The following is a 26,276-nucleotide window of genomic DNA, read 5'->3' as shown; positions in this document are numbered from 1 at the left end:
TTAGAGATGGCGGTTCACTCCTGTTGCCCAGGCTGAAGGTGCAGTGGTGCCATTTCGGCTCACTGCAACCTCTGCTTCCTGGATTCAAGCGATTCTCCTGCTTCAGCCTCCTGAGCAGCTGGGATTATAGGCGCCCACCACCATGCCTGGCTAATTTTTGTATTTTTGGTAGAAACGAGGTTTCATCATGTTGGCCAGGCAGGTCTCAAACTCCTGACCTCAGGTGATCCACCCGCCTCAGCCTCCCGAAGTGCTGGGATTACAGGCGTGAGCCACCATGCCCGGCCAAAAACTTATTTTCTTAAAAAGGGCAGACAGCCGGGCCGGGCTGTTTCAGAGTGGTGGCTCATGCCTGTAATCCCAGTGCTTTGGGAGGCCGAGGTAGAAGGATCGCTTGGGCTCAGGAGTTCAAGACCAGCTTGGGCAACATAGTGAAACCTTGTCTCTACAAAAAATCAAAATATGAGATGGGAAGATTGCTTGAGCCCAGGAGGTCGAGGCTGCAGTGAGCTGTGATTGCACCACTGCACTCCCACCCGGGTGACAGAGTGAAACTCTGCCAAAAAAAAAAAAAAAAAAAAAAGCCTTAAAAAGTAAGGGAATTCTGACATATGCTACATTGTGGATGAATCTTGAGGACATTATGCTGAGGGAAATAAGCCGGTCACGGAAAGACAAATCCTGAGTCATTCCACTCATGGGAGGTCCCTGGAGTGGTCACCTCCATAGAGACAGGAAGTAGAATGGGGTGGGGGGTGCCAGGGGCTGGGGGAGGGGGATTGGGGAGTGAGTGCTTAAGGCCACAGTGTTTCAGTTTTGCAAGATGAAAGAGTTCTGGGCTGGGTGAGGTGGTTCACGCCTGTAATCCCTGCACTTTGGGAGGCCAAGGTAGGTGGATCACTTGAGGTCAGGGGTTCGAGGCCAGCCTGGGCAACAAAGTGAGACACCCCCCCCCATCTCTACAAAAAAATACAAAAATTAGCCAAGTGTGGTAGTGTACACCTGTGGTCCCTGCTACTTGAGAGGCTGAGGTGGGAGGATCACTTGAGCCTGGGAGGCAGAGGTTGCAGTGAGCAGAGACTGCGCCACTGCCCTCTAGCCTCGGTGACAGAGCGAGACTCTGTCTCCAAAAAAAAAAAGTTCTGGAGATGGATGGTGACAATATGAATGTACTTACTGCCACTGAGCTGAACACTTAAAAATCATTAAGATAAACTTGGTATTACGTGTATTTGACCACAATTCAAATAACTTTTTTTTTTTTTTTTTTTGGAGACAGAGTCTTGCTCTGTTGCTCAGGCTGGAGTGCAGTGACACAGTCTCAGCTCACTGCAACCTCCACCTCCAGGGTTCAAGCGATTCTCCTGCCTCAGCCTCCCGAGTAGCTAGGATTACAGGTGCGTGCCACCACACCCGGCTAATTTTTGTATTTTTAGTAGAGGTGGAGTTTCACCACCTCGAACTTCTGGCCTCAGGCGAGCCGCCTGCCTCAGCCTCCCAAAGTGCTGGGATTACAGGTGTAAGCCACTGCACCTGGCCCTTTAAATAACTTTTTTAAATGGGGAAAAATTGGCAGACAGGCGCAAGTCAGTGGCGTGTCCTGGATTTCATTGTCCTCCAACCCCTCAGGTCCCTGGAAGCTCCTGGATGTGGCCTCCACTCTCTCCTGCCTTCACTGCCTCCAGCAAAAGGTCAGGGTCAGGGAACAAGTTAGAAGCCACATGGGCAGGCTGGGTGCGGTGGCTCATGCCTGTAATCCCAGCACTTTGGGAGGCCAAGGCAGGCGGATCGCCTGAGGTTGGGAGTTCAAGACCAGCTTGACCAATTTGATGAAACCCTGTCTCTACTAAAAATACAAAAATTAGCTGGGTGTGGTGGTGCGTGCCAGTAATCCCAGTTACTCAGGAGGCTGAGACAGGAGAATCGCTTGAACCCGGGAGGTGGAGGTTGCAGTGAGCCGAGATCGCGCCATTACACTCCAGCAGCAAACATGGCGCCACCTCCTCTCATTCCCTGGCTGGGCAGGGACATTAACCCAGTTGAATGGCCATGAGAGGCAGGTGCCGTGACCCTGTCTCACCAGGACTGACAGTCACTCCCAGGGTCACACGGACAGCCATGGTGGAAGCAGGGCTTGGGGTCCAGCCTGTCCAACCTCTGGATTCCCAGCGCTTCCTCTCTGGGGCCCCAAATCAGAGTTTGTTTGCTCCACTGTACCAAGGGCTGAGGCTCCACTCCCAGAGCCACAGAGAGAAGGGACTGGCCAACCTCAGGGTGGGGCAGAATCTGAAATCTAGGCGGGACCCAGCAGCCAGCCCAGATTGCAAAGGTCCCCAGAAGGGAAGAAGAGAAGGGAAACCACAGAGGTGCAGACACATTCCTGAGACCTCAGCCTGCCTGCACCCGTCCCTGCAAGTTCCTGCCCTGGCCTGTTCTGTCCCCCACCCCCTGGCCTCCTGAGACTGACTTTGGGTCAAATTGCTTTTTAAAAAAAAACTTTATTTTTTAGAGCAGTTTTAGGTTCACAGTGAAATTCAGCAGAAGGTACAGAGTCCCCATGTAACCCCACCCCACACATGCAAGCCTCCCCCGCTATCTATGTCCTTTACCAAAAGTGGTGCCTTTGTTGCAATGGACAAAGCTGCGTGGACACGGCTCTGTCTTCTGGAACCCCGCGTTTCCATGGGGGTTCACTTTTGGCACTGTACCTTCCATGGGTTTGGACATATGTGTCATGATATGTCCACCATCGACCATAGTGTCGCACAGTCGTGTCACTGCCCTAAAAATCCTCCCACCTCCACCTATGGATTACTTCCTCCCATCTGCCCCCTGGCAACCACAGATCTTTTCACTGCCTCTATACTTTTGCCTTTTCCAGAGTGTTCTATAGTTGGAATCACGCAGTGAGCAGCCTTTCCAGGCTGGCTTCTTTCACTTAGTTAGATGCATTTGAGGCCCCTTTGTGTCTTTTTTGAGACAGACTCTCGCTCTGTCACCCAGGCCGGAGTGCAGTAGCATGATCTCGGCTCACTGCAACCTCTGCCTCCCAGGTTCAAGCAATTCTCCTGCCTCAGCCTCTGGAATAGCTGGGATTACAGGTGCGTGCCACCACGCCTGACCAATTTTTGTATTTTCAGTACAGACAGGGTTTCACCATGTTGGCCAGGCTGGTCTCGAACTCCTGACCTCAGGTGATCCTCCTGCCTCAGCCTCCCAAGGTGCTGGAATTATAGGTGTGAGCCACCACGCCTGGCCCCTTCATGTCTTCACAGCTTCATGGCTCATTTCCTTTTACATCCTGTTGTCTGGAGGTGACATGGTTTATCTGTTTGCCCGCTGAAGGACGTCTTGGTTGTGTCTGAGTTTGGGCACTGGTGAATAAGGCTGCGTATATCTGTGTGCAGGTTTTTGTGTGGACCCATTTTCAGTTCCTTTGGGCAAATACAAAGGAACGTGATTGCTGGATGGTATTCAGTTTGCTGTTTGGAGTAGTTAGCCTTATTCTCAGCAAGTGAGGACATCAGGCGGGAAGCACTGGTTATATGTTGCAAAAGCCAGTGAGACAAACACCTCACTAGCAACAGAATAAATGTTCATGGGGCCCCACTGGAAGCCCCTGTCCCAGCACCCTCTGTCAGCATCACATGTAGTGTTGTGGAAACAGGAGGAAAAGAGAGACCTTGGGGTGTATACAGGAGGATCTTTATTGAGTGCACTCAGACCCACCGGACTCAACGTCTAAAAACTGGGCCTAGAATAAAGACAGCACTTGACTTAAACACACTTTTTAAAAGGGGTGGGTTAGCTTGAAGCAGCCTTACAGTGGTGTGAAAGCAGGGATACAGAGGCAGGACAAAGACAGTTAATCAAATTATAACAGGCTCATAACTCAGGATTAGACATGACCGTTGCTGTGCAACTCAGATGGCCATTATGTAGGTTTGCCCTAGTGCTTAGCATGGCTTATTCCATGGCCATCACTATGGCACCCAGGTGGCTCTATCTCAGGCCTGCTCAGATGGTTTATGACCTTCACTCCACTGCTTAGATAAAACAGTATTTGAAGTCACTAGGTGCAGAGAACAGGAATCTATAAACTCATACCATGAAACAAAGGAAAATTTGTTTTTCTTCTCCCTATGTTGAGGGAGTGCTGGGAGAGGCTCCAGAGCACATTCCTTTGTGTCTTGGCTTCTTAGTATTATTAAGACTTTTCTGGGTCTGGGCTGTGCCCATTGCTGCCGCTGAGACAAGTCAGCCTAATAAAGGAAAGCTTAATTCTTTTTAATTTTTTCTTTCTTTCATTTCCCCCCTCAGTAGGGGTTCCTGAGACCCTCAGCCACCTCCCCGTACTTGATGGAGGTGGAAGGGGAGGTGCTGGACATGCAGCGGCTTTATTAATGCTGCTGTATCTATCTTTGGATAATGAATGTGGCTCACAGCCACACGCCTCTATGACCTTTTGTTTCCGTGGGTTAGGGGTCCGGCCTCAGAGGCTGGGTCTTTGGTTCAGGGTCAAATGAGGTTGAGATCAAGGTGGCAGCTGGGCTGTGTCCTTATCTGCTGCTCGGAGGCCTTTTCTGGGCTCAAGTGGACTTGGGCAGAATTTGGGTCCTGGTGGTAGTGGTGGCTCTGAGGTCCCCCTTGGCTCTTGGAGGCCACTCTCTGTCCCTTGCCACAGGGTCCCCTCCCCAGCACAGCAGAGACATCTTCAGGGCCAGTGAGGAACCTCTCTCATCTCATGTCATATCACCTCATCAAGGCCACGGGCCCTACTTGAGGGCAGGGGACCCCTCAAGGCAGGGCCACCTTGGAGATGTGCTCTTTGTCTGCTCTCCTGGGACCAGCACGGCCTTTCCCAGCCCCTGCAGCACTTCTGACCAAGGAAAGCCAGTCTGGGGGCCCACAGAGGACCCTGGGCATCCCCAGCCACGGAATCAAGGCAGAAGGAAACAGGGCGGCCTCCGGTCTGGCTTGCCATGCTCCCTGGGAGCCCTGACCCTCCGGTGGGGGTGCAGTCAGAACTGCCAGGGATGCTCGGGTGTACAGGGAGCACATGGATCACTGGGAGGAAGCTACGGCCCCTCCCCTACAGAGGATGGAGAAGCCCATACTGAGGGGGAGGGGCTGGCCACTTCTGCCTTGGAACCCTCCAGGCATGTCAGCCAGGGGACACAGCAGAGCTGGGGCTTCTGCTACCTGGAAGCAAGTGTGGGGCTTGGGATGCGGACAGGGGGCAGGAGATGAGGAGAAAATGATGGTGAAAGCCAGGAAGTGGGTGGGGCCCCAGGGAGTACAGAGGGTGGTCGTGTGGGGCGGGTGGGCAGGCGTCAGCCTGGACGGACAGGTTGGGCATGGGAAGCTTAGAACAAACACCTTAGAGCAAACACCATGATCTTTAAATTGGGTTCTGCATGAGAGACACTCGGGCGAAGGAGACGCTTCTAATTCCCACTAAATGTGCAAATGGAGTGGGGAAAGAATATTCTAGAAGACACTCCCATGTCATGGCAGGGCAGGTGCAGGGTGTGAGATGATCTTGGTTCAAGGAGGGGCTTCGACTCCCCTGGTCCCAGGTGGGCACACCCGGCCACCCCTTGCTCTCATGGGTCCAGCCCACTGACCTGGTGGCAGGAAGTCAGCAAGGCTCTCGCAGGAAGACCGACACACCCTCACGGCTTGATGTCAATATTCAATTATTAACTTTAATGTGCAAATAAATAGAAAAGGAAAACTACATTCAAAACAGCTGCAAAGGAAGGACAAGCCCCAGAACAGAAATTCCTCAAGAACGGAAAAGAGGCGCTCCCTAGAAGCATGCGGGGATGGGAATACCGGGAGGAGGGGCTCGGCAGGGTCTCCGGCTGCACCCGGGGCCCAAGTGGCTCTGCCCGAGACGGCCATGGGCCTGGTGCAGGAATCCTGATGGCAAGTTCCCTTCTTAGAAAACCGGGATGCGTACAAAGTGCCTGCGTGACACTTGGGGAGCGGGGGCAGGGAGCCCAGGAGGACGGGTCGGCATCGGAATCGCCCAGCCTGGAGTCAAAGGCGTCAGGAGCCTCCAGGTTCCAGAGGAAACTTCTAGAAACACATCTCCACTTCCTGGAAACTTGAGTCCAGCTGTTGTAGGACGGCAAGGGTGGCGGTTATTCTGGGCCCACTGGTGTGCAGGGGCCAGGGCCAGGGGCTCTCATGGTCAGGGAGGCCTGGAGAAGTGGTCCCCAGCCCCAGTCACTTGGGATTCTTGGCACAGAAAGCCTTCGATGCCTCCATGGGACAGTCGCCTCAGCCCCTCACAAAAGGACAACAATGATCCCTGGAGTGGCCGCGTGGGTCCCGGGGTGGGTGGGCGGGTGGGGCTCCTTGGGTGGCGGCTGGGACTGTCAGGGCGGCTCTCGGAGTTCCACAAAGGGAGATCTCAGCCCCAGGGAGCCGCAGGACTTGGCTGCTGCAGAAATAACAACCACTAAGAGCGAAAGGAATAAATATCTGTGCGTGTATACACATATGCCTAGGGTGCCCACTGCAGGAACACGACTGGGCCCGCCGCCCCACAGCGGGGTCGTGCCAGCTCTGAGGGAATACTGGCTGGGGTCCCTCCCCTTGTGGGCCCAGAGTCCAGCTGCTGGAGTTGGGGTTGGGTGTCTTTTATCCAGAGCGGGGTCTCCCAGGGCACTGCCCGCCTGCTCCAGCTCTTGACTTCAAAATGGGATCCCAAAGGTTTGGCTGAAGGGTTCTTCTCACTTCCAAAGTGACTGAGGGCCTGAACACCAGCCAGGCAGAGCTGATGCCCAAACCCTCAGATGATGTTTCTGGCAGCTCTGAGAATATTCTGGAAGGACTCACTTTTCAAGCAAGCCTACCCAGGGCTCAACTCCTTCCTTGTCAGGGTCTCTTGGACATGGACCCCCTCCAAAGTGTGGGCCTCAGGAGGGCTGTCACCTGTGACTTTTCCAAGACACGGTAAGAATATGGGGCAGGAGCCATCTGCCTGCCAGGGATTTGGCACATGTGACGGACGGGGACGCAAACATGATTGCTTGTTCCTCGGCCAGCACGCCCACCCGCCCCTGTGGTGGGGCTGAGCCCCAGGGCTCGGGTGCAGGTAGCTCAGGTTTGGCACACAGCAGGCCCACAGGAGACCGGGAGCCACGGGGGCAGCGTCCTGCCCTGGAGTGCGCTGTCCGGCAGCAGAGGGGCTGGGAGATGCCTCTCAGGTCGTTCAAGAAAACGGCCCCGACACGACCAAGGCCGAGGGCACGTCTGTGCTCTGTGAGGCGCCTGCCCGGTGCCCATGAGGGCGGGTCAGGGCGAGGCCGGGCGGCGGCTGTACTGCACGCGGTAGCGGGTCACGGGCAGGCCGTGCACGTGCACTGTCTCACACAGCGTCTTGCAGGGTACCATGTCCTCGTCCTCCTCACCCATCAGCCAGTCCTGCACCAGGCTAGCCGCCTCCACCGTCACATTGTCCTCCAGCCAGCGGCTGTGCCACTCCTCAAAGTGCTGGTGGTGGCGGAGCAGGACCAGGGGCTGCACCTGTTGAAGAGGCCGGGTGTCAGGGCGGCTGAGGGCTCGACCCCCAGGGCCCCAGGACTTGGGGTGAGGAGGGGGATGTCGGGGCAGCCCAGGCCTCCCCTGGCACCTGCTTGGCCCGGCAGAGGGTCCCACGACGGTACATGTAGTCCTCGGAGTTCACGATGAACACCATCTTGTGAGTGCTGAGCTTGAAGCGGCAGTCCACGTCGCAGGCACTCTCCACGCCCACCAGCCGCTTCCAGGAGCTCCTGGCCTCACCGCGCAGGGCCCGCGCCTGCTCGCTCTGCCACCGGCGGCGGAACTTCTTGAGGTTCCTGGGGGCGAAAGGAGGTGGAATGGACTCTGGCTCTTGGCATTGTGAGAGGAGGATTTGCAGGCTGGGAAGCCCCCAGGCCTGGGACCATCAGAAGATGTGCTACCTCCCAGGGGTCCACAGAAAGCAAATGGAAGCAACAAGAAATGCCCCCAGATCTGAACACCCACCAGCAGCCCCCACTGGTCCCACAGACGCCATCCTAGCCCAACCTGAGGTGGTCCAGGGTCCTGCCACAGCCACCCGCCTCTGGCCTGGCCCCACCAGCTCTGGCAGTGTCTCTCTCCAGTCCGGGCATTCGCTCTTCACCCACTGACGCATCGTGGGGTTGGCCTTGCCCCTCCTACCTCTCACCGTCCTGGGGTTACTAATCCCTCCACTGCAAACCACAAGCCTCAAAAGGGCAGGGCCCGCCTCAGCACACAGCAGGCACCTACTAAGTGCTCCCAGACAGTGTGCCGTGGTCCAGCCCCCGTCAGGACAAAGGGGACACTCCCTGGGCCCAGGAAGGAAGGAACGGAGCATGCATCTCAGGGCCTCTTACCTCTGCAGGAACACAGGTTTCAGGAGGAAGCCCTCGGTGGGCGAGCTGGACGCGCCCTCGGTCCCCACATACTGCTCCACGTACCGAGCCAGGTGCTGGGGACAGGGAGAGACACAGCCCGTGATGCCCCTACAGCAGGGCTATGGCCATTCTTACTCTGGACCCTGAGTTCAGGAGCTCACAGGGGTTCTGTGCCCCCCACTGCCAGAGCATGAGGAGAGCCGCTGCAGAGGACTCTGATCCCTGACGGAGACCCCAACAGACTATAGCTCTAGACAGAGGACCCAGCGACAGCGGGACTCACACAACCAGGCCACAGCTGAGGAGCGCCAGAAGCCCCCGGAAGCTGGAAGAGCAGGAAGGATCCGCCCCAGAGCCTTTGGCAGGAGCACGGCCCGGCCCACACTGTGGTTGTGGACTGCTGACCCCCAGAACGTTGAGGGAATAGACTTCTGTTGTTTGAAACCACGTGGTTTGTGGTCATTGTGGTGGTAGCCCCAGGAAATGAATGGGGTTGGCCTAGCTGAGTAATGTGCACACACACTGGACCTGCTGGCAGGTGCCGGGAGCTGCAGGCCCCAATGACCACCCTGGGGACACACATGGGTCAATGCCTCACTGTCACCAGGATGCGGGAGGTGAGCACGAAACATCTGTCTCCGCAAAAATTGTGACTGGGAGCTGGGCCCAGGTGGCTCCTCTGCTGGGGATTAGGAACAGGATGCAGCCCTGACACAAGAGGTGCAGAGGTCACAGCCACGGGGATGCCCTGAGTGGGAGTCGGGGGCCAGGGAGAGGCGGCTTGGTTCCCCTCCTGCCCTGGGACACAACCGCTGGCTCAGGAGGAGTGGTCTGCTCTTTGGAGAGGGGGCACAGAAGAGAGCCTGGTGGGGGAGCAGGGAGGGAGGCAACCCCACCAACTAGGCCTCAAGGAGAGCCTGCGGCCTGCAGAGGGAGGGTCTCTGGATGCTGCGCGGCCTGCGCTTGGCTGGTGGGAGCCCCATGCTGCTGCCCTCAGGCGCTCCCTGGTGTGCGTGGCACAGACTGGGGCCAGGGCCTCACCTGGACCTCCACAGGGTCCTCCGTCTGGGCCTCCTCGGTGTCCAGGAGCTCGATGGTCATGATCACCTGCCCTTTGCGCTGCAGGAACATCACCTGCGGAGCAGGAACGCCGACAGCCTCAACTGCCAGGACAGCTCAGCTGGCACAGCGCAGGCTCGCAAGGCCACCCGCCTCCCGCCTTTGCCACCCTCCCAAAGCCCTGATGCTTCCTGCAGGTCAAAGGTACCTCATGGGCTCTGCAGCAGGGCCGGTGTCCCAGCCGCTGAACCAGGGTCCACCCAGGACTGAGTCCAGAGCGGAGTGTGCGGCCGGGCCTCCCGGCGTGTTCCCAGCCCCGGGCCTCCTCTCACCTTGAAGCAGTTCTCGTCGGCCATGCAGCGCTCAGCCTTCCACTGGTAGCTGGTCTCCCTGGCAGCGCGGACGCAGCGGGAGGACAGGTTCCCACCGGCGGCACCCCGCTTCTTCTCGTTCAGGTAGAGCTCCACCACCTTCAGGCAGACGTCGTCGCTCACGAGGTGGTGCAGCTGGCGGGAGGAAAGCAGGTGGTGCGGCCACCCCGCCTCCTGCAGGAGTCCCCACCTCACCCACAGAGGAAGTCGACAAAGGCCAGAAACACATCGGGATGGAGACTGCATGACACAGGGATGAAGACCAGGATCCTGACAGGCTGTGGGCAGACCAGACCAAACAGACCAGACCAGACCAAACCAGACCAGACCAGACCCAAACCAGACCAAAACCAGACCAGACCAAGCCAGACCAAACCAAAACCAAACCAAACCAGACCAGACCAGACCAGATCAGACCAAACTAAACCAGACCAGACCAAACCAAAACCAAACCAAACCAGACCAAAACCAGACCAGACCAGACCAGACCAAACCAAAACCTAACCAAACCAAACCAAACCAGACCAAATCAAATCAGACCAGACTAAAACCAAACCAAACCAGACCAAATCAAATCAGACCAGACCAAAACCAGACCAGATCAGATCAGACCAAACCACACCAAACCAGACCAAACCAAAACCAACCAAACTAGACCAGATTAGACCAGACCAAAACCAGACCAGACCAGACCAAAACCAGACTAGACCAGACTAAAACCAAACCAAACCAGACCAAACAGACCAGATCAGACCAAACCAAAACCAAACCAAACTAGGCCAGATCACATCAGACCAGACCAGACCAAAACCAGACCAGACCAAATCAGACCAAATCAAAACCAAACCAGATCAGAGCAGACCAAATCAGACCAAATCAAAACCAAACCACACCAGACCAGATGAGACCAGACCAAAACCAGACCAGACCAAATCAGACCAAACCAAAACCAAACCAAACCAGACCAAAGCCAGACCAGACCAGACCAAACCAGACCAAACCAAAACCAAACCAGACCAGACCAGGCCAGACCAAAACTAGACCAGACCAGACCAGACCAGGCCAGACCAGACCAAAACTAGACCAGACCAGACCAGCAAACCCTGCCCGGCTGTGAGAAACACACAGAAAAGACACGGAAAAAAATGTTCCAAAGCAAACCCAGGAATGAGCTGAAGGTGGCCTGAGTGCAGGCTGTTCCTTTCCCCTATTACTTGGCTGTAAATACACTGCTACTCCTTTTACCTTTGCACTGAAGAAGGAAGGAATGGAAACAGCAGGGGTCGTGGGGCAGACAGGGCTGTGTGAATCACCCGCCTGCACAGCCCAGGCCCTGGTCAGGGGACCACACTCCTTGGGGGTTCCATGTGCAGCTTTGTTGAATGGATACAATAACACCTGGACACGCATAGGTTTCAGACGGTACCTGGCACACAGCAAGTGCCCACTGAATGCCGACTGCTACTGCTAAAAAACAGCAATGCCAATTTTTAAGAAAAAGGGAGGCAGAGTCCAGACATGGCCTTGAGGCAGGTTACAAACAGCGTGGAGGGGCCCGCAGTGAGCACCTGGCCCAGGGAGATGCAGCTGGGGTGTGATGCAGCCACAGCTGGGACAGCAGGGCAGCACGCGGCTCTCACTACGGCTCCAGCCAGACAGCCCCATTTTCACTGCGTTGTTTTTAACAGGTTCTAGAGGAGTTGTTTATGGAAGGGGGGGATTTTTTTAAAGCATTAATCAATGCTTTCCATAAACCATCTGGTCCAATCTCCTGGTGTCACAAGCAAGGCTGCTGTCCCCGAAGCCATGGCCCATGAGGGGTGCCCAGCCTTGGGGGGGGGGACAGACTGCCAGCCCCCTGGCGTCCCCTGCGTCACTGCCCCAACACCATGTGCTGGGCCCTGGGTGTCCTCTCTCCAGGCTGCCCCGTGCGTGTTTCCCTCACCTGGGGAGTGGCCACTGCTGTGGATGGTGATGGGCAGGGACCCATTTCGGGCACACAGAGGGAAAGTGGAGGGGGCTGAAGTGAAGGTGTCAGAACGCAGCTATGGGTTTCACTAAGTCCTCGTGGCCAGACACAGAAATCCTCCCAGTCACCAACAAGGCAGACGCAACAGAAACAGGCGCAAACACCGTGGATAGCTTTCCATGAGAAAAGATGTCCCAACGGCCATGAAAGGACAGGGCCCCAACCACATGAGCCATCAGGGAAATGCAACGTGAGCCCACCGAGATTTGAACTCCCAGCTGATGGAGAGACGCCCCCTGAGCCCCAGGGAGGACACAGAGTGCGGCCTCGCACAGCACTGGTACGAGTGACCCAGGAAACGGAAAGTTGCCATCAGCGGGACACAACTCTCTTTGCCTTACCCAAGGGCAGCAGCAGAAATGTACATAGACGGCCACCGCACACACACCCACGGGGCACCGCCCATGCCTGTCCTCAGGAGACAGGTGGACGGAGTAGGGGGTCGTTCCTGGGAATCCTTGGCCGGTTCATCTCAACACAGGAATCTCACAGAATGACGCTCCCAGGATGCAGCCGGGCACCGTGTGCTGCTGTCAACACACAGCTCGAGGCCAGGGATCTACCTCTCTGTAGAAATCAGGGTTGTGATGCCGGCGTGGTGGCTCACGCCTGTAATCCCAGCACTTTAGGAGGCCAAGGGAGGCGGATCACCTGAGGTCAGGAGTTCGAGACCAGCCTGCCCAACATGGTGAAACCCCCTCTCTACTAAAAATACAAAAATTAGCCAGGCGTGGTGGTGCACACCTGTAATCCCAGCTACTCAGAAGGCTGAGGCAGGAGAATCGCTTGAAACCAGGAGGCAGAGGTTGCTGTGAGCAGAGATTGTGCCATTGTACTCCAGCCTGGGAGACAAGAGCAAAACTCTGTCTCAAAAAAAAAAAAAGAAGAAGAAGAAGAAGAAGAAAAAGAAATCAGGGTTGTGGGTGTCCATGGGTGGCAGGTGGCTGGGTGGGGACACAGGGGCAGGGGTTCTGTTGATGAAAAGCCCATCCATCTGCCCCCTTCAAATTTGGGGACTTTTCTGCTTGGGTATTTTAGCTCCATTAAGCAGTCTTTAAAACCTGGAAGGAAACGTCCTGTCTGAAATGCTTCTCGTGGCTGTGTTTGGGTGGGAGAGTAATGGCATTATTTTTTTTCCAGCTTTTTTTCCACTTTATGATGAACAGCCTTACTTCGTGACCAGGAAATGGAGGTCACCATGAACAATGATTCTGGCAGAAACCAGGCAGGACCCATGTCCTGGAACCACACCCAGCTCGTCTGGGACGTCTGCTGTTTATATTTACGTGACCAGTTTCCTTGTGTTGACATTCAGTGGGGGCTGGGTTTTTGCTACTACTAAAACCAACACAGATGAACATCACTATTCCCACCCTCCCTCAGGATAAGTGGGTTAAGGTTTTTTCCATGTTGTCAATTTAACCTCAAGAAAGGTTTGTCAACAGGGACACGGAACAAAAACTTGTACACAAATGTTCAGAGCAGCATTGCTCACAATCTCTGTAACGCAGCCACAGCCCAGATGTCCACCAAGAGACAGAAACAAAACGTAGCTACCCATGCAATGGAGTATTACAGAGCCATAAAAAGGAATGAAGCACAAGGGAAATCCAGAGGCAGAAAGCAGTTGACTGGATGTCAGGGGCTCGGGGCAGGGGAATGGGGAGTGGCTGCTGATGGGGATGGGGTCTCCTTTTGGAAAGATGAAATGTTCTGGAACTAGACAGAGGTGGTGGTTGCACAATATTGTGAAAGTACTAAATGTTACCAAACTGTAAACTTCAAAATGGTTAATTTTACGTTATGCGAGTTTTGTCTCAATTAAGAAAAAACAGGGTAGGTTTGCTGTGCTGACCACGGGCCCCCTCCAGAGCGGGGAGTGAAATGACGGTAGAGCCATTTCTGCCGTCCTCAGGGCCGGCCCCACCCCGGCCCAGCTCACCTGCCGCGCAATGTTCTGCACCAGCTTGTCCATGGTGAAGCCCACGTAGGCATGGATGGTGAACATCTCGCGTAGGGTGTCCTCGTACTGCGTGGGGTCGATGCTGCCCTCCAGCAGGCTCCGCACCATGTCCAGGAAGGCCGGGTAGTACTCCTCCAGCTCCACTTCACCTGCGGAGACACACCGCTTCATCCATATGCCTCCTGGAGGGCGCAAAGTCACGCAGGCCAAACTCTGGCATGACAGAGCCCCAACAAATGCCCCCATGGGGCCCAACAGCCCTCACCTGCCACCCCTGGGGCAAATGTGGAAATCACCAGGAAACCCGAGTAGCTGGTGTTCACTGCCACCCTCCCTGAGGCTGCCTAATCTGGCCGGCAACCCAGGGATGGCAGCGAGAATGCTGTGGAGGCTGGGCATGGTGGCCCATGCCTGTAATCCCAGCACTTTGGGAGGCTGAGGCAGGCGGATCGCCTGAGTTCAGGAGTTTGAGACCAGGTTGGCCAACATGGTGAAATCCTGTCTCTATTAAAAATACAAAAAATTGGGCTGGGCGTGGTGGCTCACGCCTGTAATCCCATCACTTTGGAAGCCCGAGGCAGGTGGATCACAAGGTCAGGAGTTTTAAGACCAGCCTGGTCAAGATGGTGAAACCTCGTCTCCACTAAAAATACAAAAAAAAATTAGCCGGACATGGTGGTGGGTGCCTGTAATCCCAGCTACTCAGAGGCTGAGGCAGAGAATTGCTTGAACCTGGGAGGCGGAGGTTGCAGTGAGCCGAGATCATGCCACTGTGCTCCAGCCTGGGCAATAGAGCAAGACTCCATTTCAAAAAAGAAATACAAAAAATTAGCCAGGCATGGTGGCGAGTGCCTGTAATCCCAGCTACTTGGGAGGCTAAGGCAGGAGAATCACTTGAACCTCGGAAGTGGAGGTTGCAGTGGGCCGAGATCCTGCCACTATACTCCAGCCTGCACAACAGCGCAAGACTCCATCTCAAAAAAAAAAAAGAAAGAGAAAGGGCACTGTGGAGCTGGGCCATGACGGCTCCACGAGAAAGCCCATGAGAAACAAATGTTCCCCAGTCAGGAGAGGGTGCTACACCCAGGACAGGTGCCACAGCCAGGGGAGCCTGGGCGAGGGGTACATGAGACCTCTGTCTTATGCTGGCAGCTTCCTGTTTGCAATTTCCCATTTGAAATCACAGAATTCTCTTAAAATGAAAAGCCAGAAAGAAAAGTAACAGGACGTGTCAGATCATGAGCTGTGACCCCTAACCCCAGGCACCCCCCGGGGCCTCCTGGCAGGCTTCGGAGCCTTACTGGGCTGCTTCAGCCGCAGCTCCATGGCGGGGTCGCTGCCCTTCTCCCTGCGGCCCTCACACAGCAGCTTCTCCCGCTCCTTCTCGGTCCGATACTCCAGAAGCTGCTTCTGCGCCTGGCGGTAGATCTTCAGCAGCCTGGAGCACAGGGTCTGGTGCAGGCGCAGGAAGAAGTACCAGTTGTTGTTGGCAAAAAATAGGCTGTAGACATCGTCCAGGGGCTTGTGCGGGGCTGGGGGCGGCGGGGGTGGCTGCTCGGTGGCTGGGGCATCCCCGAAGGCCCCCTTCTCCTCTGGGGGGCTACTGTGGGGTCCTGGCGCCGGCTTCTTCCGCTCACTGGGGTCTGTGGTCTGCCCCTGGGGGCTGTCCCGGTCCTCATCAGCTGACTCCTCCGAGGCTCCCAGGTCCAGCTGCTGAGAGAAGAAGAGGCTGGGCACGAACTGGTGCAGCAGCTGGTGGATGGTGCCCTGGTCCTCCTTCTGGATGGCCGGCTGCCGCTTCACGTAGTAGCTGATGAGCGCTGCTGCGTCCTCCAGGATCTGCCGGTCCTCGTACACAAAGATGAGGTGCGGCTCGCTAGAGGGGGCACTGCGGCCCTCCGAGTGCTGCTCCTGGTGCTGTGGGGGGAAGGGCGGCCATTAGGCGGAAAGCCACCCAGCACCCAGAGGACCCCCAGTGCCCGTTCGTGACTCGCTGTTAACTGGGCCACCAAGGCGGATGAGCGCTGCCCAGAGCAGGATGGGTGGCGAACATCGGTGAGGCAGCAGGGCCTGGGGGGCAGGTCGCTTGCCTCAACCTCTTGTGTAGCCCCATGTGCTCCTGGTCCCCTCTCCGAAAGTGAGGCAGACCCAAGTCATCCCGGGACCCCAGACAAAGGAGCCAAGAGGATTCTGAGATGTGGGGCGGGATTCACAGGGGGTCTGAGAGCGTCAAGCCTGGGTCTGTCGCTCAGCCCAGCTCCAGGACAGAACGGGGCCCCGTGGCTCAGCATAGAGAAGCCTCTGAGGCCGACCTCCTCCTACTGACAGCAACGGTGGCGCCTGATTCCAGCTCAACTGGGGCTGCCCACACCACGCTATCGATGAAGTCAAGGAGGCAAAGGGTGAGCCGTGACCTCTGTGCCTCTGCCCTCCATCTACTACCCGGGAGGCCTGCAACTGCTCACATCTGAAGCCCTGAACGCCCATCGTCACCAAGCCCCCGCCTCCGCTGCTGTCACCCGCCAGCCCCTGACGTGCTTGCTACCACCATGATGTCACCAGCCCTCCCACCAGCTCCCACCAGCCTGCTCCAACCGTTCTCCTCACTGGGTCCAGGGCGACTTGGCCCACAGGAGCATGGTCACCCCAACTAACGCCCTTCAGGCTTTCCCATGCTGCTCAGAAGACGCCAGCCCCTGGTGTGCCCTCCACAGCTCCTCCAGCCTCACCGCGCCGACTCCCTCCTGCGTGTGCAGGGCCTTTGCACATGCCCATCCGCTCTCACTCCCTGGAAAACCCTGTCCCAGGCTCACCCCTCCCCTTGGTCTTTATCTAGATCATGACTTTCATTCCCTCACACCGTCAGACAATCACCCCTTCTTCCAGCCTCCCACACCACTGTCCTGGCACCCAGGGCCTCTGCTGGGCAGCCCCAAGCCCCTCAGTCCAAGGCAGAGAGGCAGACGCAGCAGGGCTCTTGGGGAAAGTGAGCGTGGACGCCATCTCTGCAGGCTCCCGAGGGAAGGACCGGGTCTCCTAGCAGCCTGAGGTTTCCCTTCCTCCTCTCCTGCAAGGCGGCTTAGAGGCTGGTAGGGCCAAGCACACTGACCTGGTTCCTAGAAGTCTGCACGTTCAGCCCCGCTCTGGGCTCTTCAGTGTGACCATCGCCCTCTGACTGCTTCCTAAGTCCCCCAGGTCTCATTTATGCCATAAACACTCTGAAAATTCCTTTACAGTCCCCTCTGAAGCAGGGTCCCCATGTCCATGATATGTAACCATGCTTTGTAAATCACGTGATGGAATGGGGTTCTGACTTTGGAATTCATCAAGGACCTGCATGTGCAGAGATCTGCATATGAACCTTGGTGCCCCTCCCTTTGTCAGCCCCAGCCCCAGGGAGGGATCCAGGAACTCAGGGTCGCATTGGTGGATTTGCAGGGCTACTTCATCATCTGCACTTTGCAGACACCACAGACCCACAGAACCTATACGGGGTCTTGGGCTTGAGGATCGCCGAGGACTAGAGTGAGGAAGCCAGAGTGGTTGTGGGTGGGCCTGGGGCGAGGGTGGCCCATGGGGAGGGAGGTGGGAGAGAAGGGGGTCCCCACAGTCCCACAGGCTCTGGGAGAGGCCTTGGGCCAGCAGCCCGGCTCCTGTGGATTCCGTTTCTTTGTTGTAAAAGAAGGAGCAACCGCTCACTGTGCAGTGACAGAAGCAAGAAACCAAATCAGGTGAGGCAATACCCCCTGCCCAGGTGGGCACCAGGCTGATAACACAGCCCGTGCCATGATCTGGGCACTGCCTGGGGAGTAGTGTGCCCTCCAAAGCCACCTCCTCAGAGTGTCCAAGGACCTTCCCGACAGCTGGCTATCACCACGCCCGGCACCCTGCCAAGCTTCCCACCTCAGGATCCTGCAAGCAGGCACTCTGTACGCACAGCTACTAACAGGCCCAGCTCCTGGCAACCTGAGGGCCCCGCTGGCCTTGGTTCTATGACTCAGGCCTTGTGAGCCTGCAGTGAGGACATGCAGCCAAAAGCCTCGAACCCAATGACTCAGAGCCCTGGCCCCCTGCGACCAGCCCAGGCAAATGCAACCTCTTGTACCTCAGTTTCCCCACTGGTAAAATCAGAATAATGCCGCAGCAGAGTCAGGTTCAGGAGTGAGGTCAGATGATGTATTACTCTTTCTGTGTTGCTAACACTGGTGCCTGGCACAGTTGGCAAGAAAGAAATGAAGGCTGCTGCCACCCACTACCTAAGCCAAAGTCCATCACTGCCCCACGAGAGGGACAGAAACTTCTCTAGACAATGGCAGAGTCGGCCAGGAGCGGTGGCTTACGCATGTAATCCCAGCACTTTGGGAGGCTGAGGTGGGTGGATCACGAGCTCAGGAGTTCAAGACCAGCCTGGCCAACATGGTGAAAACCCGTCTCTACTAAAAATACAAAAATTAGCTGGGTGTGGTGGTGTGCGCCTGTAGTCCCAGCTACTCTGGAGGCTGAGGCAGAAGAATCACTTGAACCCAGGAGGCTGAGGTTACAGTGAGCTGAGATCACACCACTGCACTCCAGCCTGTGTAACAGAGCGAGACTCTGTCTCCAAACAAACAAACAGATAGACAATGGCAGAGTTGCTGGTTCTCCTAGGGCAGGCCACAGGCTGGGCATCACAGAGACATGAACCCTCGCCTCGACACAGCCCTGAAAGGGCAATGCCACTACCCTGCCTAACCACCAGGGAAACAGAGGCACAGACCCGGCGGTCGGGAGAGCCAGGACCCCACCCCCACTGGCCGGCAGGGCTAGGGAAGGCTTTACCTCGTCGTAGACGCTCTCGATCTCGTTGAGCAAGCTCTTGGAGCGCAGGGCCTTGGTGTCGTTCTGCTTGAAGTTCACAGCCTGGTGGTCAAGGGACTTGAGGTACGCCTTCTCATACTGCTCCCGCCAGATCTTGTTGAAGCCCTGCTGGGCCTCCCGCCACTCCTCTTCCTTGGCCTTCAGTCTGCGGGGGGGAAGAGAGGTCAGCACCAGGGACAAGCCAGGGCATCCTCCCTGAAGCATCCCAGGGCTGGCCTGTCTTCCTCTGGGACTTGACTTTGGGTCCAGGACCCAGGTCCAGCCAGCTCCCAGCCTAGTCTGTGCAGTGGGCTCCGTGCACGTCAGAGGGAGGGCATGATGGCCTTACAGAGCCAATGTGGCCGGCTTCCCGGTTCCTCCACCTCCTCCCTGGCACCCAGCACTCTCCGCATGGCTGTTGGCTCAACCACTCAGGTCCCTTGCTCAGCTGTGAGTCCCAAGAGAGGGACTGGGTCTGCCTCGCTCAGCTGCATAATCCCAGGGCCAAGCATTGCATCTGCCTTAAAGTGGCCACTTGATAAATACCTGTTAACTAGCACCGGATGGTATCCGAAATGCAGCATTAAATAAAATGCAAGCCACAGTGTAGTGGTCGCATCTGACTCTTAAAGCAGTTATTTAGATGTCTAGATGTAATTATGTGCAAGGTGGAAAGTCCTAGAAGGTCACAGTGCTCTCCTCTCAGGAGTGGGAGACTGGGAAATACAGGAAGGCACCCTTAGGCCTCAGAGACCACCCCTGGAGATGACACCTGTTGACAAACAGCACTAATGAGCTCTCCAGGGGCTCCCTGCAGTGGGGAGGGGAGGGAAGGGGAGGGGAGGGAAGGGGGAAGGGGAAGGGGAAGGGGAAGGGGAAGGGGAAGGGGAAGGGGAAGGGGAAGGGGAAGGGAAGGCGGGATGCCACAGGGCACCTTTTCAGGACAACGGGGACAGCGGTGACAGGGTTCTTCTTGAGGCTCTCGATGATCTCCGGGGCCTTGTCGCCATAGATGCGATAAATGGCACGGCGCTGGATCACCTCCGACGTGCCTCCCAGGGAGTCGTCCAGCCGGAACTTCTCCTGGTCTTCCGGCGCCATCCGAGATAGCTTCTTCTGCACGCTTTCCAACACGCGGATTGTGGCCAGGTTCGTCTCCAGGACAACGTCTAACTATGGAAAGGAAGGCAGGAAGGGGTCAGCCACTGGGGAACTCAAGAGGCCTCAGGGAGGAGCCTGGGACCTCAGAGACCAGAGGATTTTTGGGGTGTGTGTGTGTGTATTTAAGAGATAGGGTCTTGCTCTGTCACCCAGACTGGAGTGCTGTGGCACAATCAAAGCTCACTGCAGCCTCAACCTCCTGGGCTCAAACAATCCTCCCACCTTAGCCTCCCAAGTAGCTAGGAATATAGGTGTGCACCACCATGCCTGGCTAATTAAAAAAATTTATGGCCGGGCACGGTGGCTCACGCCTGTAATCCTGGCACTTTGGGAGGCTGAGACGGGCGGATCACAAGGTCAGGAGTTCGAGACCAACCCGACCAACATGGTGAAACCCCGTCTCTACTAAAAATAAAAAAATTAGCCAGGAGTGGTGGTGTGCCTGTAATCCCAGCTACTCAGGAGGCTAAGGCAGGAGAATCGCTTGAACCCAGGAGGCGGAGGTTGCAGTGAGCCAAGATCATGCCACTGGACTCCAGCCTGGGTGACAGAGTGAAACTCTGTCTCAAAAAAAAAAAAAAAAAAAAATTTTTTTTTTGTATAGATGGGCTCTTGCTTTGTTGCCCAGGTTGGTCTTGAACTCCTGGCTTCAAGCAGTCCTCCCACCTCAGCCTCCCAAAGTGCAGGGATTACAGGTGTGAGCCATCGTGCCCAGCCAATAAAACTTTTAATTACAAAAATTAATTTAGCCTGGGCAATACAGACCCTGTCTCTAAAAAAAGGAAAAAAAAATTAGCCAGGTGTGGTGGCTCATTCCTTTAATCTCACCACTTTGGGAGGCCAAGGTGGGAGGATCGCTTGAGGCCAGGAGTGTGAGACCAGCCTCGGGAACATAGTGAGGCCTCATGTCTACAAAAAAAGTAAAAAAAACAACAACTTGGGCATGGTAGTATGCACTTGTGGTTCCAGTTACTCAGGAGGCTGAGGTGGGAGGATCATTTGAGCCTGGGAGGTCAAGGCTGCAGTGATCCATGATCGCGCCACTGCACTTCCAGCCTGGGAAACAGAGCAAGCAAAATAAATAAATAAATTAAATAAAAATAAATTTAATTTTTACATTAAAGAAACTTTTTAGGAGACAGGGTCTCATTCTGTTGTCTAGGGTGGAGTGCAGTGTGATCTCGGCTCACTGCAGCCTTGGCCTCTCTGGCTCAAGCAATTCTACTGCTTCTGCCTCTCGAGTAGCTGGGATTACAGGCGCCTGCCACCACGCCTGGCTAATTTTTGTATTTTTGGTAGGGATGGGGTTTTGCCATGTTGCCCAGGCTGGTCTCAAACTCCTGAGCTTAAATGATCCACCTGTCTTGGCCTCCCAAAGTGTTGGGATTACAGGTGTCTGCCACTACGCCCAGCCCAAACAAAATTTTTAAACAGAAAGAAAAGTGCCATCTGGTAGCCAGCCCAAAGGCCAGCAAGACCCGGCAGGAAGCTTCCAGGAGCTGTTGGAATGTGCTGCAATCCCTGCTCCTCCAAACGAGACTGGGGCAGTGGAGGAGGATCAGGATGCATGTCCCGTGGAGAAGGGGAACAGGCACATGCCGGGGGACCCAGCCACAGCAGCACACACACCTCGAAGCGCTCGTCCTCACAGCGGTGAAGCTGCTCCTCGTACGGTGTCTTCTTGGAGCTGACGAAGGTGGAGTCCTCAGACCAGGAAGGGAAGGAGACCCAGGTGTCGTTCAGTACCTGCACCAAGAGGAAATGCCGTGAATGACGCTGCATGCCCCAGGAGCCAAGATTTACTGTTAGCCAGTGTAGAAAGTACCAAGATACATAATACCATCCTGATACATAATACCAACTGCCTTATACAAATGGGAAGGTGCATAAAGTTTTTTAGGAAAAACATGACTTTGGTCAAGTGGACACTCCCTTGGTATCCTGGCAGATTGGTTCCAGAACCACCCCTGAAGACCCAAATCCACAGATACTCAAGTCCCTGATGTCCAATGGAATCCTATTTGCATATATCCTATGCAAAATCATCTCTAGAATACTTATACCTAATGCAATGTAAATGCTGTGTAGATCATTGTTACACTGCATTCTCAAAATGTGGATTACGCTTTATTGCTGTATTGTCATTTTTTGGTTTCTCTTTCCCCACGTATTTTCAATCCATGGTTAGTTGAAACCACAGATGAGGAACTTGCAGATACGGAGGGCCGATTTCATTTCAGACATTGGTAAATTCTCTCTGCAAAGGGTCAGACAGCAACTATCTCAGATTTTGCAGGCCATCCCAGATGAATACTCAACTCTGCCTTTGTGGTGAGAAAAGCAGCCACAGGCAATATGTAAAGGAATGGTTGTGTCTGTGTGCCAGTAAAACTTTATTTACAAACACAGGCAGCGGGCCAGGGCCCGTGGGCCAGAGTTTGCTGACCCCTGCACTATATCCTGGAATCCAGCAGGTATTCTTGAACTTGGACATGCAGTAATCGTCTGTCCACGAACCCTGGAGAAGTGTCCAATGGTCAAGCTAAACAGAAACACACTGAGGTCAGTGAGCCCGGGACAGAGCAGAATCATGGCAGCAATAAACCTAAGTCAAATAACAGATGCATAAGCCGAACTCCACGTTATCCCTGGCACTCTGTGTTTTGCCAAAACTACCAGCAGGGTACAACACTGTTGTCTCTGCTCAGGTGGTTTTGCCGGGCCACATCCCAGCACCACCCATAACCCAACAGTCAGGAGGGCTGAGCACACAGCATTTCATTCATAACGGGGCTATCAGGTGTTTGCTGGGGAGGGGTGGGGGATGCACCATGTCAACGAACATTTGAGCCCCAGGGAGCGCTACCTCCTTGCAGATGGCTGTCCTCCCACTGCACTTGGGCTGCTGGTAGGTTTTGGGGAGTGCCCGGTAGCTGGATCCTATGCGCTTGCAGGATGCATAGTCGATTTCCCGGCTTATCCCGTCCCCGGATCTGTCGCTCATGGGTGGCGCAAAGGACAGCTCTTTTACCCCCAGGAAGGACTTGAACTGTGCAAAGAGTTCTGGAAATTTCCTTCAAAGATAAAGACACATGGTAACTGGTCATCCCCAGGGCCTTCTGAGAGGGATCTGGAGATTTTAGAATGGCTTCATGTGGACATTACAAGTTAAACAGAGTCAGAATTCAACATCATGGATGCGAATGAGGGCGGAAGAATCCAATACACAGGAAGTCACTGCAAGTCCCGGGGTGTGTGAATGAATGGGCCTCCCACCCCTCTGTCACACACCAGGTCCCTTCCTGTGCCTATTAATCCCATACTCACAGTAAGGCTTTGAAATACACCAGAAAAGATGACTTAAACTGGCAGAAGCTGGAACCCATGATGTTCCCTGACTGGAAGAGGCCAGGCTTCAGGCCAGGGAGTGGCAAGCCACAGCCAGTCTGCACACTGCCTGTGTTTTGTTTGGTTTGGTATTTTCTCTTTAGAGATAGTTTCTTACTCTGTTGCCCAGGCTCAAGGGCAGTGGCATGATCTCAGCTCACTGCAACCTCAAACTCGTGGGCTCAAGAGATCCTCCCACCGCAGCCTCCTCAGTAGCTGGGACCACAGGCATGTGCCACCACACCCGGCTAAATTTTTTTTTTTTTTTTTTTGAGATAGAGTTTCACTCTTGTCGCCCAGGCTGGGGTGCAATGGCACGATCTCGGCTCACTTCAACCTCCACCTCCCGGGTTCAAGCGATTCTCCTTCTCAGCTTTCTGAGTAGCTGGGACTACAGGCATGCACCACCATGCCTGGCTAATTTTTGTATGTTTAGTAGAGACAGGGTTTCCCCGTGTTGGCCAGGCTGGTCTCAAACTCCTGACCTCCGGTGATTCACCCGCCTCAGCCTCCCAAAGTGCTGGGATTACAAGTGTGAGCCACCACGCAGGGCCAATTTAAAATTTTTTTTGTAGAGATGGGGTCTTGCTATGTTGCCCAAGCTGGTCTTGAACTCCTGGCCTCAAGCGATCCTTTCACCTCAACCTCCCAAAGTACTGGGGTGACAGGCGTGAGCCACCATGCCTAGTCATCCCATTGTAAATAAAGTTTCACTGGCCTGCAGTCACATCCACTTGTATACGCACTGCCTGTGGCTGCCTGCACAAGAGGGGTTTGAGTCATCTCCACAAAGCCCATCTGGCCCCTCAGAGATCAAGTTTGCCTATCTCTGATCCACAGTCTTCCTCTCTCATGAGGGAGACTTCTCTCTGTGAACCCCTCTCTGGACACAAGCTTGAAAGTCATAATGTCATGGCTGTGGTCGACAACAGGAAGGCTTTAATGCAAATGACCCTACAATGCCACTTGGATTTCTGTTTAAAATAGTATCAGACCTGGTGGTGTGTACCTGGAATCCCAGCTACTCAGGAGGTCAAGGCGGGAAGATCACTTCAGCTCAAGAGTTTGAGACCAGCCTGGGCAACAGAGCAGGACTCCGTCTCTAAGCAGTAACATCAGATCCTACCAAAAAAGTTGCAGTTATGGCCAGGCGCGGTGGCTCATGCTTGTAATCCCAGAACTTTGGGAGGCCGAGGCGGGTGGATCACGACGTCAGGAGATCGAGACCATGGTGAAACCCCGTCTCTACTAAAAATACAAAAAAAAAAATTAGCCGGGCGTGGTGGCGGGCGCCTGTAGTCCCAGCTACTGGGAGAGGCTGAGGCAGGAGAATGGCGTGAACCCAGGAGGCAGAGGTTGCAGTGAGCCGAGATCACGCCACTGCACTCCAGCCTGGGCGACAGAGCGAGACTCCGTCTCAAAAAAAAAAAAAAAAAAAAAAAGTTGCAGTTACTTTGACTGCTGGTGCCACAATCCTGCTGTGACCTAGCCACCCAGCCCACCCTCGCATAACGATGTCCCCCTCATTGATGTGGGCTCCGTCGTTCCCCGTATTTAAGAACCCTATGCCAACCCTGCTCACAAGGAAAACCCACAAGCCGATGGAAACGTAGGAAGGAAAGAGACCAACAAAAAAGCTGCAGAGATGCCTGAGGCTACTGCTGGGATAAACGCAAATCATGACTGCTCTGAAGGGAATGCTCAACCCGATCCACCCTGGCTGCCACGCGGCTGCCAGCCGCGAGGGGCAGTTCCCTGGGCCGTGCTCAGCTGCCCAGCCCAGCTGAGCACTTGACCGCAGGTTGAACACGCGGAGGGACGCCACGTGGTGGTGAATGTTCCTAACCCAACCAGGTCTCGTGTCAAGCACACGCAGAGGCCCACTTCAATTCTGGACCTTGCTCCATACAGACCCTTCCCCAAACGCCCTTCCCCATACGAGTCTCTACCGCTGAAACATGGAAACAAGAACAGCTGACTGTGCTCCGGCACTGCCCATCTGTTCAGCACCTTGCATTTCAGATTCTCACCTTTCATGTTCCTTTTGTCTTCCCCTCTAACCTCCTGATAAACCCAGGAGGGAGGTATGGCCATTTTACAAAGACACTGAGGCTCGCTTGGCTAGTAGGAAGCAGAGTCCCAATTCCAACCCGGGGTGGTCACGTGCCCGCTGAGCCCAGGTGCCAACACCAGCTCCACACACAGCCCCTGGGGGCCCCTTTTCCCAGGTGGGACCCAGGCTCAGAGAGTGCTGGATTCTAAGCCCAGTGGAGGCAACTCAAAGTGAATGTGCATTCCACATCCACAGAAAAAGCCCAGCCGTGTGCCCACCACCCACGTCACAAACAGACCCCAGGAGTCCCCGTTTTGGCTGAGACTAGAGTAACACCATCCTGCTCTGGGCTGTTCTTCAGGGCGTTTACAGACCTTCAGCAGCCCAAGAAAGAAAACCCACTGAAAAGATCACTCCAACACGTGCACGCCTGAGACCACCAGGGAAAGGCCTTCTGATGGGCTCAGCTTGACCCGTGAGGGTCACAGCCTCAGGAGCATTTGCTGTCAACACCACTTACAGGGAGGACTAGAGACAAATGTCCATCGTTAGAGACCCTGGTAAGGGAAGGAAAAGCGGTGCAGTCGCTTAAAAATGAGGACACGGGTTCACATCTGATGGTGAAACACTTCCAAGAAATGCTGAGTTAAAAAAAAAAAATACACACCGAAGCCCAGCAGCCACTGTGCCCAGAAGGCAGAGAACATGCAAAGGGCTGGCTTTGGGGCTGGAGCACCCTGGCTGCCGCCTAACAGCACGCTAAGCTCACCTATGAGTGCTTGTCCTAGAGTAAGTTAGAGGGGTTCGACCTGAGCCTCAGCTTCCTTATTTTTTTTTGAGACAGGTTCTCACTCTGTTACCCAGGCTGAGTGCAGTGGTGAGATCAGGGCTCACTGCAACTTCTGCCTCGAAAACTCAAGCGATCCAGCCACCTCAACCTCTGAAGTAGGTACAGGTACACGCCACCACTTCTGGCTAGTTTCTGATGAGGTCTCACTAT

The 26,276-nt window shown here is 55.1% G+C and overlaps 1 protein-coding gene across 4 annotated transcripts in view; it reads right to left on the bottom strand.

Annotated features, from left to right (window-relative positions):
- Nucleotides 1-5,686: 5,686 nt before the first annotated feature.
- The window catches only part of SIN3B (SIN3 transcription regulator family member B), a 50,158-nt gene continuing 29,568 nt past the window's right edge, over nucleotides 5,687-26,276 (bottom strand). Inside the window, exons 9-20 of one of the 4 annotated variants that reach the window (XM_055372074.2) lie at nucleotides 22,703-22,910; nucleotides 22,283-22,378; nucleotides 21,466-21,582; nucleotides 19,610-19,848; nucleotides 18,658-18,841; nucleotides 15,141-15,756; nucleotides 13,819-13,988; nucleotides 9,809-10,087; nucleotides 9,459-9,551; nucleotides 8,397-8,491; nucleotides 7,646-7,853; nucleotides 5,687-7,539 (exon numbers count right to left, since the gene is read on the bottom strand). In XM_055372074.2, the coding sequence (XP_055228049.1) occupies nucleotides 7,309-7,539; nucleotides 7,646-7,853; nucleotides 8,397-8,491; nucleotides 9,459-9,551; nucleotides 9,809-10,087; nucleotides 13,819-13,988; nucleotides 15,141-15,756; nucleotides 18,658-18,841; nucleotides 19,610-19,848; nucleotides 21,466-21,582; nucleotides 22,283-22,378; nucleotides 22,703-22,910 (2,536 nt within the window). In that variant the 3' untranslated portion in view covers nucleotides 5,687-7,308. The remainder of the gene's footprint in view (nucleotides 7,540-7,645; nucleotides 7,854-8,396; nucleotides 8,492-9,458; nucleotides 9,552-9,808; nucleotides 10,088-13,818; nucleotides 13,989-15,140; nucleotides 15,757-18,657; nucleotides 18,842-19,609; nucleotides 19,849-21,465; nucleotides 21,583-22,282; nucleotides 22,379-22,702; nucleotides 22,911-26,276) is intronic. The other 3 variants (XM_031004129.3, XM_031004130.3, XM_055372075.2) reach the window with 3 other exon arrangements.

The sequence above is a fragment of the Gorilla gorilla genome, chromosome 20 (assembly GCF_029281585.2).
Source record: "Gorilla gorilla gorilla isolate KB3781 chromosome 20, NHGRI_mGorGor1-v2.1_pri, whole genome shotgun sequence".
Taxonomy (NCBI): Eukaryota; Metazoa; Chordata; class Mammalia; order Primates; family Hominidae; genus Gorilla; species Gorilla gorilla.
Note: the sequence above shows the minus strand (reverse complement) of the source record. Positions and strands in the feature narration are given on the sequence as shown.